Below are 15,073 nucleotides of genomic sequence, written 5' to 3' on the forward strand. Positions count from 1 at the left end.
TAAAATACGTCTTGTGACCGTGAATCTAAAAATAAAGTGTTCTTGGCCTTTTATCACTAGCTGTGGAGAGAGAACTGTTTCCACATTGTGTTAAATAATGGAATGTCTCACTTTTAATTATTCCCTTCCAGTAATCTCTGAAAATTTTAGCATATTTCTGTTTCACCCTGTAAATAAATAAATGACGCTCTCTGTGAAAAAAATTAATTCATTCTGGTGAATATTGAAGTAACAAGACTTTGGGAGGTTTTCCTCTTTTTTTGTTTTTTGTTTTAAAGAAGACTGCTAAAGTTGAGAAGTATTGGTCAGATTTTGCTTTTGTGAAGTTGATTAATGGCAATTTTATTGCTGCCATGTTTTTGGTAAACTGGATGTAGCTAGTGATGTAAAAGGTATAGGTGTACTGTAGAATATCAGCCTATTTATATGCTAGTGTTCAAAGGGGTTATTTACAAGCATGATTAGGATTGCAGTCTTAGTGATTTAGCTCCTCAGGGCTGTTTATACTAACACTCTTATTTCTGTTTAGAAAGCTGTCTCATGCTTTCATAGAAACAATTACTACTGTAGCACAACCCAGCCTTAACACATGAGCATCTATGTTTTCACGATTGCTTGCTGGTTACAGAATTTAATGTGCTTTCGCCATGCTATGTTAGCAATATAAGTTGGTTCAGTTAGTGGCTTCATGACATCAAGTGGTGGCTTTGGGTATGAATGAGCAGTCACAGATCCTGTATCACTGACGGGAAATAAATAGTATTCTGATGAAACTCAGGGTATTTGCAATTGAACACATTTGCATGCTTGGTATGAGATTTTGAGGTTGGAGAAATCAAATCATTTACTGTGTTAACCAACTCCGGATGAACTTGCAGTTTGATCTACTTAAATGAAGTTAGTTTCAATATGAATATTCTAATATGCACTCCCTTGGTATTTAATGATCCATTACATTGTCTTGATGCTTTTCATGTGCCAAAATAAAATTGTTTTAATGTTTTTTAATCTCTTTCTAGGTAGACCCTTCTTTGCGGTCCATGATGGCTATTCAGCAAGAATATCATAGCCCATCATTGGATCTACAAAACGATATATCCAAAACAGTATTGAATTCTGGAACTCAAGTGAAAAAGGAAGAACCATTTAAGTGGTCAAAACTTCCTGGACAGGTAAAAACATTTTCAGAGTATTTTTTTATACAATTTGATATAACCTTTTTAAAAAGTCAAACTAGAGTTATTTTAGGATATAATCCTACTTTAGTGAACTTTGTGGAAGCAGGAAGGACTTGATGTTTATTTTCCAGCGTTTATTTGAAAAATATCTAGTGCTGTTTATGACTATGTGAATTGCAGATTTTTTGCAAACCAAATACAGCACCTGTATTATTATTAAAATACGAATAGTAGCGAAAGTTAAGTTAGTAAAATTAAGAAAATTAATACTTAAAACTAATAGTAGTCTGAGTAGTCTGAATCTTTCTGTTTCTTTGGGCCTGCTGAAGTGCTGTTTCATACCCAGAATTCCACTTCGAAGTTGAGGGAAAAGCTATAAGCCCATGTACTTTTTTCCTCCTTATAGTATAGGAAAAAAATGATGAAATCCTGTTGTAAAATGTACTTACTGCAACATTTAGATTGAAGTGCCAGTGATTTCATACTTAAAAATGCATTCTTTCAGGGCCAAAGTTGATGTGCCTTTATAAATGGCTGACTTTTTTTCTGGGAAAAAAAATACCTCTGGTTTCTGAAACTCAAATGTGCTCCAGATCTGGGTGCTATTTGCTGGAAGCAACATATATAGAGAAAGGAGTTATAAGGAGAAAGAAATTAGACTGGATCCCATTCAAAAGCATATTCTAGGTTGAGATGACCCAGTTGCTTTTTATTTGTAATATAAATGTCTTTTATAAAATACGCATAGCGTGATGTATGATTTGGTCCCTCACAAGTAATGCGCATCAGAGCAGAGGGGAGTGGGAGAGAAGCAGTGCTTTAGAGAATAAGAGCCAAGCTTGAGATGTGTTCCTAATTTTCTGTATCAAATTTCACTGCCTGCAATTTTTCATTACTCTTTTCCCTCCTTCCACTTATTTAACCCTAGTATAGGCCAACAAACATGATGACATAGACTCTGTTCCTCAGAGGTCTTTGTCATAACCAATTTGTTATATGAAGCTATGAGAAGTTTTTCCTACAGTTAAAATCAGTGTATCCATCCATCCGCCTGTCTGTCTGTCTATCGTCTTGTCTGGCTCTGAAAAAATACTGTATTTAAACAAGTTTACAAATAATAGTTTGCTTTGGAACTATAGGTGTGTCGACTGCCGAACAAGTATCTCTTTTCCCTGAAAGCAGGAGATATGGGATGCTTCTGTATTCGTTTCTCTGAAGATGGACGAATGTTAGCAGCAGGTTGCGCAGGAAGAGATGGTTATCCTGTTGTTTGTAAGTGAAACCCTCAAGGCCTATTTTTATTAACACACCTTCTATGTATAAAGTGAACTATTTGAAAGGGTTTTTCTTCTTTTTATCCTGAAAGTTAATTGATTATTCAAATGTAAGGTATAACCAAATGCTAAAGAGTTCTTTTTAATCTTTCCTCCTAGCATGACAGATTTTTATTTTATTGGCATCCTCTCAGTGTAATTCAAATAGTGTCAGTAAATCCTTCCTCCTTCCCTTCCCCTATGTCCTAACACTTTTCAATATTCAGCTACCACTATTTATAATAGAGATGTCACATAACCCTGATATTACAGTCCATCAGAATTAGGCTTACATAGCTTCTGAATTATAAAACATCATAAGCATTTAGAACATCAAGTTTAATGGATTTATGATTAACATAATGGCTTGAATTTGATGTAAGTCCTCGTCCCTTCCAGAAACATGGTGCTAAAGACTCAACTGAAAGTATTCACTTCACTTTTCAACTAATTATACATTCTTGCACTAAGCCATGGTTTACTTAATTATGTTTTTTGTGTTTAACTCACGGTTGGCTAGATTGATACATCATGGTAAACTTTAAACAGGGTTACAAACAATAATGCTGGGTTTATACAACAATCTAAGCCAAAACAAAACAAGCCATATTGTGATTTTGCATGTTGTGTGAGCCCAGTCTGTTACTGATTGAAAGTAAAATGATTTAAACAGAGGAAGTAATATAAAAGAAAGCTTGGAGGTTGTATAAAAAGGAAATGAATGGTGAACAGTAAGCAATATACAGCTAGAGAACAACAACAGCAAAAAAGTGAAATACTGTTTTTTCTTCATCTAGATTGGTTTATGATCCCGTGTACTGAGATCTGTACTTTAAATATTTGTTACTATACTTGCCAGCCGCTAGATGGTAGTAGACAGATACTTGAGTGTTTATTTAAATGTAGGTGCCAGTAGAGCTGAATGATCCCAGAAGCAGTGGATTTCCTTTAGGAAAATAGATTACTTACTGTGATTATTATTATGAATACCAATTTTATGAAATCATTTCCTTTTATTCATATATTTATAACAAAATTTATACCCCATCCTATCCAAAGAGTCTGGGTGGCTTGCATCTTTTAAAACATAATAACACAGTCACAACTACAAACCAATGTCAGTTAAAACAGCTCAACAAACTAACATTAAGAATCATAACACCAAATTAAATTACATAGAAATCACCAGCAAAATAATGTTTTAACACTCAAATGTATGATGAAAAAGAACCATCTTGCCTGCATTCCTTATAGTTAGAAATGGTGATAGTAAGAAAAGTAAGGCACCAGGCTAGAAACCAGGAGACTGTGAGTTCTAGTCCTGCCTTAGGAATGAAAGCCAGCTGGGTGACTTTCGGCCCAACTCACTTCACAGGGTTGTTGTTGTGGGGGAAATGGGAGGAGGAAGGAGTATTAGGTATGCTCCCTGACTTGAGTTATTTATGGAAATAATACATGTCGGATAAAAATATCTAAAAAAAATGTGATAGCTATCCTGACCTCTGATTATTGGTTTAATATTGCTAAACTATCTAACAATCCTTATGCTTTATGTGAAGTATCTTCTTCAAATGAGAATTTTGTTTACTTGCTTCTTGAGTTTGCTTTATGCCATGTATTTCTAAATCTTTAAAAGATCCTGTTGTGTTCTCATTAGTGTATGAGATTCCTTCAGGGTGCTACCTAAGGGAATTCTATGGACATCTGAACATTGTGTATGATCTTTGTTGGTCAAAGGATAATCAGCATCTTCTTACTGCTTCCTCAGATGGCACTGCAAGGTCAGTATAACCAAGTTTCTCCTGTTAAAATTGAGGTATGGAGTTTACCTGAAAGGAAGATTGGCCCAAATTTAAGATAGACATACACCCGTCAGAAGAGTAGATGGACAGAAGTTAAAAACATACCAACAGAAATACCCAGCTTATCAATCTTGGGTTGCCGAGTCCAGCGAAACTAACCCTGGAGATTTCCTTTTCCCCAGTAAATAGTATACATTTCAAACCTGAACATGACTATATGTATGCATCCCCTTATGTACATACTATACATGCTTGCCAGAAGACACTTTCCCAAAGAGGCAGGATGAGGACAGACAGTTACATTAAAATCCAGTAAATGAATAATCGTGATATGCAAAATGTTTCAAAGTCAAACACTTTTTGAACAAAAGTTAAAAAGTCCTGTTTTGAACAAAACTCAAAACTCTCTTTTTCAAAAGACTGGATATAGGAATTTCAGAACCACCTTTTGCTGCTGAACCCACAACAGTGTTACTTTAAAGACCAGGATTCTTGCTTTTGTTCTTTTTTTTTCACATCTCATTTTTCCCTGTCTCACACAGTTATGTGTGCACACATAACCACTCCTCCTAGGCTTTACATTTTTCATATTTGGTCTCTTGCTTCATATCTTTGCCCCTGTTATTAAAAGTATTAATCTTTACTGCTAAGTATTTGTTTTTTTCACAGAAACAGATTGTTTTAAAATAATGTGAACAATCTGTTGCATCAAGAGCATTAGTTCACACTAAACAAGCTGATGTTGTTAAACGATGACTTTAGGTCAATAACATTACTAGGAATTAGGTAATCTTGATTTTATAGAATAATTAATTGAAGAATGATTCATTATGGAAATTTGGCTAATGAGTAAACTTCTTGGTTACCCAGAATTTGTTATCTGGTTCATATATGTGTAAGTAGATTCAAGATTTAACAGATAATTTTCTAAAATATATTAACATACAGTTTGGTATTGAAATGATGTATTGAATTATCTAGAAAGAAAGAGACAAGCTTTCTAATTACTGTTTCTGTTTAGAATGTGGAGAATTGAAGCCCAGGCTACATCAGCCACCAAAGTTTTCCCACACCCTTCATTTGTCTATGCTGCAAAATTCCACCCAGTAGCTGAGTACCTCATTGTAACTGGATGTTACGACTCTGTGATTAGAATCTGGAATGCAAAAGTAAAGGAAATTCATGGGCAGCTTTTACAAGAGTTTGATGGTCACAAAGGTTTTATCAATACATTGTGTTTTGATGCTGAAGGTAAGTTGCAAATGTTTTACACTAAAAAAATGCTGCATATAACAATATCTCATTTCATCCATGTAATTACTCTGAATTTTATTATATACTATTGCCATTCTTTTTAGGAGGCTGAGAGTTAGTAATAGATACAGGGATACTGGGAACTTCTATTAAAAAAACCCTGCAATTAAAAAAAATGATTTTTTTTTAATATCAAAAACTAATGAAACATGGTCACACATAGGGGAAAAGTTGTGGAATCCATCAGAATCCACATCACTAGGTGTCTATGCTGTTTGCAAAACCCCACTGAATTTACAAGGTGGGTTTGGTACAGGAAATATTTGTTGTTGCTGTTTATTTGTTCAGTTGCTTCCGACTCTTCGTGACTTCATGGACCAGCCCACGCCAGAGCTTCCTGTTGGTGGTCGCCACCCCCAGCTTCCCCAAGGTCGAGTCTGTCACCTCTAAAATATCATCCATCCATCTTGCGCTTGGTCAGCCCCTCTTCCTTTTGCCTTCCACTCTCCCCAGCATCAGCATCTTCTCCAGGGTATCCTGTCTTCTCATTATGTGGCCAAAGTACTTCAGTTTTGCCTTTAATATCATTCCCTCAAGTGAGCAGTCTGGCTTTATTTCCTGGAGGATGGACTGGTTTGATCTTCTTGCAGTCCAAGGCACTCTCAGAATTTTCCTCCAACACCACAGTTCAGAAGCATCGATCTTCCTTCTCTCAGCCTTCCTTATGGTCCAGCTCTCGCAGCCATATGTTACTACAGGGAACACCATTGCTTTAACTATGTGGGCCTTTGTTGTCAGTGTGATGTCTCTGCTCTTAACTATTTTATCGAGATTTGTCATTGCGCTCCTCCCAAGAATTAAACATCTTCTAATTTCCTGACTGCAGTCAGCGTCTGCAGTAATCTTTGCGCCTAGAAATACAAAGTCTGTCACTGCGTCTATGTTTTCTCCCTCTATTTGCCAGTTATTTAATCAAGCTGGTTGCCATAATCTTGGTTTTTTTGAGGTTTAACTGCAAGCCAGCTTTTGCACTTTCTTCTTTCACCTTCATCATAAAGCTCCTCAGTTCCTCTTCGCTTTCAGCCATCAAAGTGGTATCATCTGCATATCTGAGATTGTTGATGTTTCCTCCAGCGATTTTAACTCCAGCCTTGGATTCCTCAAGCCCAGCATGTCGCATGATGTGTTCTGCGTACAAGTTGAATAGGTTGGGTGAGAGTATACAGCCCTGCCATACTCCTTTCCCAATCTTAAACCAGTCCGTTGTTCCATGGTCTGTTCTTACCGTTGCTATTGGTTGTTATACAGATTCTTCAGGAGGCAGACAAGATGACTTGGTATCCCCATACCGCTAAGAACTAGCCACAATTTGTTATGGTCCACACAGTCAAAGGCTTTAGAATAGTCAATAAAACAGAAATAGATGTTTTTCTGAAACTCCCTGGCTTTTTCCATTATCCAACGGATATTGGCAATTTGGTCCCTAGTTCCTCTGCCTTTTCTAAACCCAGCTTGTACATCTGGCAATTCTCGCTCCATGAACTGCTGAAGTCTACCTTGCAGGATCTTGAGCATTACCTTACTGGCATGTAAAATGAGTGCCACTGTTCGATAGTTTGAACATTCTTTAGTGTTCCCCTTTTTTGGTATGGGGATATAAGTTGATTTTTTCCAGTCTGATGGCCATTCTTGTGTTTCCCAAATTTGCTGGCATATAGCATGCATTACCTATAGGAAATACAGTATCTCCGGATTCAGGTACCAGATAAGCAATGAGTATTCACATTCTGCAGCACAAGGGGGGGGGGAATTCTATGTACCAAAAAACCCCATGAAGTTGGGCAACATAGTTTGTGGAATGAGATGTTGGGGCAATAGAATAGGTTATCTGAGTTAATGTATTAGCTAAAGTGCAGAGCATAAGTTATGCATGAGATCTGATAAGAGGAAACCCACGTATCTGTAGTACTGTATGTGGGAAAAGATCTGAGCCTTTTAGCTGATTGTAAACTGAATGTGAGCTGGTATAGTACTGTGATTTTGAGCAGATAAAATACGTCATGTAACCTTAAGCTTCATTGACAAAAGAATAATGTCCTCCCTGCTATGGGTAATAATTCCATTCTAGGGTGTGGTTGCGTACATCCAAATATAGTTCTGGGCCTGACTGTTTCAGAAACAAATTAACAAAATGGAAAAATAGGTGATGAAAAAAGATACTTGCCTAGATATATTTTGCATAAACCTTTATGCATTATATGTGTAATTTTAATGTCAGAACTCATGTTGTATTAAGCAAACAATTTATTATTTTCTAGGATTTCACATGTTTTCTGGAGATGGCACAGGGCTAATAATTATCTGGAATACTTTTGTTAAAGAAAATTCTCAGTCACTAATTCAACACTGGGGCATTGATAAGGTATACAGAAAAGAAATCAGCAAGTTTTAAAACATCGTGTAGATCATGTATATTTGATTAAGTTATGCAATGTATTTTTTAAGGTTTCAGAATTAGATTTCTGACTATAGGCAAAAATGATTTGTTTCTGTTAGCATTAATTGATATGTGACATTTAGTAAAATTTTTGTCTGAATAAGTTAACATCATTAATACTCTGATACACATGAATCTCCTAGAAGCTTTAACTGTACTCATTTGTATCTCATGTATATGTCCAATAATCTCTTTTTCTGCTACATGCTTTCCTAATGTTATCAGTGTTCAGTTGATAATTGAATTTGTACTTGAGCACTAATAAAAGGGAGTAAAGCATGATGATTTGGGAATGACATATTCTCTTTCTTTTTAAAAAACTTGAATTATTTCAGAATGTTATAGTAGAAACAGAAACAATCAGTTCTAGGTAACAGTAGATACTTGTTGCTTAATTTTCTTCCCTGATGATGATGATGATGATAATTTAGTGCCTTTAAGCCTGTTTTAATTCCTGGTGCCTACCTGGACAACATGTCATTTTCTTGGCAACATTTTCAGAAGTGGTTTGCCATTGTCTTCTTCCTAGGTCTTAGAGAAAGTGACTGGCCCAAAGCTATCTAGCCAGTTGCTGTGTCTAAAGCTGGATTAGAAGTCAGGTTTCCCTGCTTATACCCCAACATCTTAACCATTAGACCAAACTGGCTCTCTTATTATAACTCTACCTACTTACGGAAGAACAGTGTGTCAGTGACAGTCATGAAATTGTAAATCCATTTGTAACCGCTGGAACTTGAGTACTTGACTTCTTTTTTCATTCATTTTGCTGCGGTGAAATATTTATTACAGTGCATCCCACTTTCTATCCAGCAGTTCAGCAATTTACACAGATATTCTTCCCTCTCCTCATTTCAGTATTATTTATGCAATAACCCTATTGGTAACTTAAGTCCCAAATTACCAGCAAAGTTCATACATTTCTTTGCATAGATTATGAGTGTGGTATTCTCCATCACAAGATAGTAATGGCCATTTATTTACTTGGCTTTAAATGGGTACTACAAGACAATGCTATCGACGCACTTCAGCAATCACAGCTATACTAGTACCTGGATCAGAGGTTGTGTAACTCTAAATGCCATTCTCTGAGAAACAGTAGTAGGAGGGAATTATTGCATTCATATCCTGCTTATAGGGACACGGTGGCGCTGCGGGTTAAACCGCTGAGCTGTCGATCGGAAGGTCGGCGGTTCGAAACCGCGCGGCGGGGTGAGCTCCCGTTGCTCGTCCCAGCTCCTGCTCACCTAGCAGTTCGAAAACATGCAAATGTGAGTAGATCAATAGGTACCGCTTCAGCGGGAAGGTAACGGCGTTCCGAGTCATCATGCTGGCCACATGACCCGGAAGTGTCTATGACAACGCCGGCTCCAAGGCTTAGAAATGGAGATGAGCACCGCCCCCTAGAGTCGGATTCGACTGGACTTTACGTCAAGGGAAGCCTTTACCTTTACCTATCCTGCTTATGGGTGTCTCATAGGCTTCTGGTAAGATGCTGGATTCCTTGGCCCTTTGGTCTCACCTAACAAGACCGATTTTCTGTTGTCTCCTATTCTGCATAGTATCTTTATTCTATAGAGTCACTGGGAGTCAGGCAGCATATAATTTATTATTATTTTGTAAACGTGGTTTCAATAGCTCTGTGTTTTGTATTGGGGTTGGTTTGACAGGAAATAAAAGATGATGACATTAAAGGAACAGCAATCAATCATTTGGAGGTACATCCAAATGGAAGGCGTTTGCTGATCCATGCCAAGGATAGTATTGTAAGAATTATGGATCTCCGAATGTAAGTATTTCAAAGTAAATCTGTTTTGTACTATTCAAATGATACTAAAGGGCAGTGTGGGGGCATTTCTAAAAATTAGCATCTCATTTCTTCTAGACATCTTAACATTTCCTGGTCTTAAGGTTCTTAAAGTCATAGATTGGCCAATTAAATGAGCCTTTATAAGCTGTCCTCACCCAGCCCTGATGTAGGGGCAAGGCTCAGTAGCTTCAGTGAATCTGAGAGTGATGCTGGCAAGAATGTGAGCTGAAAGGGTCATCCCTACCAGTGAAGCCAAAAGAGGAGGGGTGAGAGAGTGATAGGGATAGTGATGGGGCTCAGCAGAAATGAGGAAAGCCAGCTCACCTAGGAGAAGTAATATCAAATTACAATCTGGAAGAGGCAAATTAACTCTGTATGTTCAAGAAAGCTGCATAGAGATGGCTAAATGTTTGGACAAATTTGGTTGCCAAATAATAAGGTGAAACAGGTTCATAGAGATCTATAAAGTGAATTGAATTGTAAGAGGTTTTAAATACGACGTTATAGAGAGCTGTAGTACTAGTAATAGGTGATTGGAATGCAAAAATTAGAGAAACAGGAACATGGAATCACGGGAAGATTTGGATTAGGTAAGTACAATAATATGAGAAACAGGTTTACCAAAGAGAATTCTTTATTTGTTGCCAACACCTGCTTCAAGCAACATAAAGGCAGTGTTTTCACATTTAAGCTTGAAATGAAATAAGAAATATGTCACTGCTGATTTTTTACTCTGAAATGTCAATACTGGTATCAGGATTTGTGGCATACAAAAAGATGTTCACTCTCCCCTTTTCTGTTGGTAATTTCTCTAGAAGTCTTAGCCAGCAAGATCCAAAACAAAAACAAAAACAGATAATTGAGATCAAAATTCAGGGAGAGGAATACAAGATGAAATGTTTTGCCAATGATGTAGTATTAAGAATCGTGCAACCACAAAGCTCCATGTGGCAGTTGATGAAAGTCATCAAAGATTTTGGTTACTTTTTCAGATACAAAAACAATGAAAACAAAGATAATAGCAAGGCACTTAACTTCTGAGGAAGAAAAATTTGTGGAAAAAAAAAAGACTGGCTGTGAGATTACAAAAGATCCAGGATTTGTGGCATATGGAGCCATCTTTACAAAACATCTCTAGTTCACATCTAAAGGAATTTATGGAAGTTCTGTTAGAGTTAATAGTGCTTACTGGACTGTAGGGAATAGCTTTTCTCGCCCATTTAATATTTCACTAGACTACTCAAGTGTTCTTGGATTTTTTAGCCAGGTCTGTATGTAGGATTTAAAAGACATGGTGGGCATACCTTTCCAGATCCAAATAGGCACATTTCGGTAGGCAACCTTATTTATATGATTTTGAACTTGGAGCACTGAAGCACCTAGTGTGATAACTTGTAATAACAGAGATTTATTTATTTTAAAATAACAGAAGAATAGATATTGTGATGTCCCCTTTAATGTTAGGACTGGAATAGAGGGAGCAGAATTGCTGGATATTCTGCCAGTCGGGCCTTGAAATCTATTCTTTTCCTCCTAACGTCCTCCTAGTGAAATGTATTACCAAATTCTGAAGGGACTCATAATCATTCCATTTTTCTGGGGTTCTCAGAAATAATTATTTTAGCAACAATTCACCTGTGGTTTCTGACCATGAATCTGAATTTACTAATCTGAGACCTAATTTAACCAGAATACCATGTCCAGGACATATTGAACCACTCCTGTGTTTACTTCTTAAAACCTTCTTAAAACTGCCAAACAGACCATGGAATAGCATGATCTGGAAGGGGAACAGAACAGTATAACAACTATTTGGAATTGCTTAATTTTCCACATCCCTAGCACTTAAGGATCTAATTAGAAGACGGGATATACAGAATTACAGTTGTGATTGCCCTAACATTGTTAGATCAAAGATGTTATATCCTGAGCTATAGAAGATAGTGGTATGTATAACTGGCTTCATTTAAGGGAGTTAAAGAGAGGTACTATGTTTATATTCCTGAGGATGCCCTCCCATTTTCTGTACAAATGAAGTTCAACTTGCAATGAATATTTGTTCTAGGATGTAACAGGGGCAGGATTCTTTCCCCATCTGAAATGGTTTAGAGGATGTTACTGAGTTCTTTGACTACTTCATCTGTCTAGGTCAGTGTTTCCCAACCTTGGCAACTTTAAGATGCGTAAACCTTAGAACAGATGGAAAGAGTTGGCTGGCAGGGGAATTCTGGGAGTTGAAATCCATGCGTCTTAAAATTGCCAAGGTTGAGAAACATTGATCTAGATCCTGTACCTTTCCATCTGTTCTAAGGTTTATTTGAAGCTAAGTTGGTCACAACCATCTTGAATCTTGAAGGCTTCTATTTCTTTGGTTTTTTCATCTAGATTGACTCAGTCTTATAACTGAGGGTGGATCATTCCAGAAATCAGGTGGCATAATTAAAAGTAGCTATATTCATGGGGTTTTTTTCCTGTTTACTCTTCAGCTTGGCTACAAAGAAATATATTGGTGCTACAAACTATCGAGAAAAAATTTGCAGCACCTTAACACCATGTGGAACATTTCTTTTTTCTGGAAGTGAAGATGGTATAGCATATGTTTGGAATTTAGAAACAGGTACATTAATTCTTTATTTTGAAATGTTAGAAATGTTTGTTTACAGTTAACTTATGTTTTAAAAGGACCTTCTAACTGTGGTCGAAAATTAAAAGAGTCAAAACCTTTTTCATGGGAGTTTTTGTTGGGAATTTTTTTGTGTATGTTAAGTGATGCTTCCCAATTGCTTTTTGTCCATATTTTAAATTGATGTAATTTCCTCTTTACATCAAAATAGTGGGATCGCCAGAATTAAGTTTATAATAATGATAATGATAATAATTTATTAAATGTATTAGCTGCCCGACTCCTGGTAACACTGGGTGGTTTAGAAAAAAGAAGCATCAGTCATCCTTGCAAAAGGGCCTGGGCCAAGAACCAGCTCTTTAGGGCCCTTCGAAATACCAGTAGGGTGGGAGCCGTTTCAGTTTTGGGGGGAACCTCATTCCATAGGTTTTATTGTTAGAATAACGGGTTCTCTTCATGCAAAATCAGTTTGGAAAACAATTTTTTTACATACATACATATTTAAATACTTTTTATGGTAATGTACTTACTATTTTACAACATACAGTACTCTATTATACTTACAATATATAGTACTATATTACAAATATATAACTCTAACCTTCTGTTGTAGGTCATACTTGCATTACATTGAAGATGTATAAGTGTCCTATGATACCTGTGTATGTTTCTTTATGTGCAGTAGCCTTTGGAATGGTGAACGTGAACCTTTGAAATGACTTCACTGTGGAAGGATGTTGTTATATTTTGATTAATGCTGTCCTCTTCATCTGGTGAAAAGTTTAGAGCCTAAAGTTCTTTCTTCTATAGTGTTTTTCTTCCTTCTCTTCTTCCTGCTCTTGAGCTACTAGGATTAAATCTAGTTTTTCTTAATGCTTTTATGGACCACCTTTATTAATAGTTGATATATAGGTCAACAACTAATACAGTATATTTTAATAAATATAAATACTTCTATACAGTGCAAAGATAAAAGAAAATTGAATGCTTTGTCAAATATTTTGCATGTTTTCCAAAAATAAGAGGAATAGCTAAACAAGATCAGGATACTTGTTTACAAATTCTTAGCTTGAAACCATCCTTTAACCTTCATATTCAGTTGACGTGGGTTCCCCCAAACTGGATGTACTGAAAAAAAAAGTAACCTTTGTAAATAAAGTACTCTCTCCCTCTCTCTCTCTTTTTCTTTTACAGGTGATCAGGTAGCCATGTATTCTGATCTTTCTTTCACTTCCCCACTTCGCGATGTTGCTTTCCATCCGCTTGAACATATGGTGGCATTTTGTGCCTTTGGTCAAAATCAGCCAATCCTTGTGTATATTTATGATTACAAAGGTAATTTACTATGTGTGTGCATTTGTACACCCGCGTGTGTGGGTGTGTATTCTGCTATATTTCTAGTCATCAAAGATGTAGCATTGCCTTTTGATAAGTGGAATGAGTGGTAATCCTGAAACTACTCCATGAGCTCTTTAATTTCACCCTCCCCAGGTCCAAGATTAGGAGGAATGTTGGGTAGAGTTTCCTAGGCTAAATCACCATAGCCCTGCTTTTTCTTCTTCCAAAACTAAGAAGCAGGATTTTCTGGTGTGTTGCTCAGCAGTGGAACTTTAAGCACCACTACCCAACTTCAGCGAAAGCCAACAAGCTCCTACCTCCCTTTCCCGCATGGAGATTGGAGAAGTGTAGTGGAGCTTCAGTTGCTGCCCGGTGTTGGATTTGGAGAATTGTTGAGTTGATTAAAGTATATGTTCCTAGAGAAGAGCAGTTACAATTTTGGGGACACTGCTGAAGTGAGTTGAGAATGACTTCACCAAGTGTTGGCTGAAGCAAGAATGGTCTCCCTGTCTTTCCAGTGGAAAAACTTCCTTTGGTTTTGTAGAAAGTAGCTTTCCTCCATCAAGTCAGTGCGGGAGAAGAGACTACTGATAACAATTTTTGGCTTTGCCAGCAAGAGCACCCAGAAATTAAAAATTCCTCTATAAAAATATATAAGTAAAATATAGATGTATCATGTAAGTTATAGTTATCATTCGGAAATGTTTGGATTATTTTAGAAATATAATTTTATAGTTCACCCTCACCCTTATTTTTAGAAATACAATTTTTATAATGCGCCCTTGCCTCCTTCCATCTCCTTTCTTTTGTATCTGCCCTTGAACATCTTTACTGAATTACAGCTGAGATTTTGGTTGTTGCAGATGCAAGAGGTTAAGAAATCACTTGAAACTACTAGCCTCTGCCTGATCCCACAGGCAACTAGTCATTGCCAAAGGAATTTCTCTGTCTGTTTTTCTTAAAAATTCTTCGCAAGATTGGGCCTTACAGTAACTACAAGCTGTATTTATGGTTTTGGAGAGTATAGAGTTATCAAATTTAGGGAAAAATAGAAAAACTCAGATTCAGTTCTGGTGAAATACTGGAGCATTTTAGCAATAGTTAATATCAGAGAACAGATAAAGTGGTTATATTTTATCCATTCCATTAGCCCTTAGATGTAGAAGTAAATTATTGACATGAAAAATAAAGAATTACGTTAAGGTGATGGATAGGCATGAGTGAATAGGTTGGCATGAATTTGGGACGTTCATTCAGATCT

At 36.7% G+C, this 15,073-nt stretch overlaps 1 protein-coding gene across 2 annotated transcripts in view; it reads left to right on the top strand.

The window, feature by feature from the left end:
• The window catches only part of AHI1 (Abelson helper integration site 1), an 82,071-nt gene that overhangs the window by 11,517 nt on the left and 55,481 nt on the right, over positions 1-15,073 (top strand). For both annotated transcript variants that reach the window (XR_010068385.1, XM_063309692.1), the window contains exons 9-16: positions 1,020-1,172; positions 2,318-2,450; positions 4,149-4,272; positions 5,315-5,544; positions 7,866-7,969; positions 9,712-9,830; positions 12,338-12,468; positions 13,669-13,809. Coding sequence is in view for 1 of the 2 variants with exons in the window: in XM_063309692.1 (XP_063165762.1) it covers positions 1,020-1,172; positions 2,318-2,450; positions 4,149-4,272; positions 5,315-5,544; positions 7,866-7,969; positions 9,712-9,830; positions 12,338-12,468; positions 13,669-13,809 (1,135 nt within the window). In the remaining variant the exon portion in view is untranslated. The remainder of the gene's footprint in view (positions 1-1,019; positions 1,173-2,317; positions 2,451-4,148; positions 4,273-5,314; positions 5,545-7,865; positions 7,970-9,711; positions 9,831-12,337; positions 12,469-13,668; positions 13,810-15,073) is intronic.

This window comes from Candoia aspera, chromosome 1 (assembly GCF_035149785.1).
Source record: "Candoia aspera isolate rCanAsp1 chromosome 1, rCanAsp1.hap2, whole genome shotgun sequence".
NCBI classification, from domain to species: Eukaryota; Metazoa; Chordata; class Lepidosauria; order Squamata; family Boidae; genus Candoia; species Candoia aspera.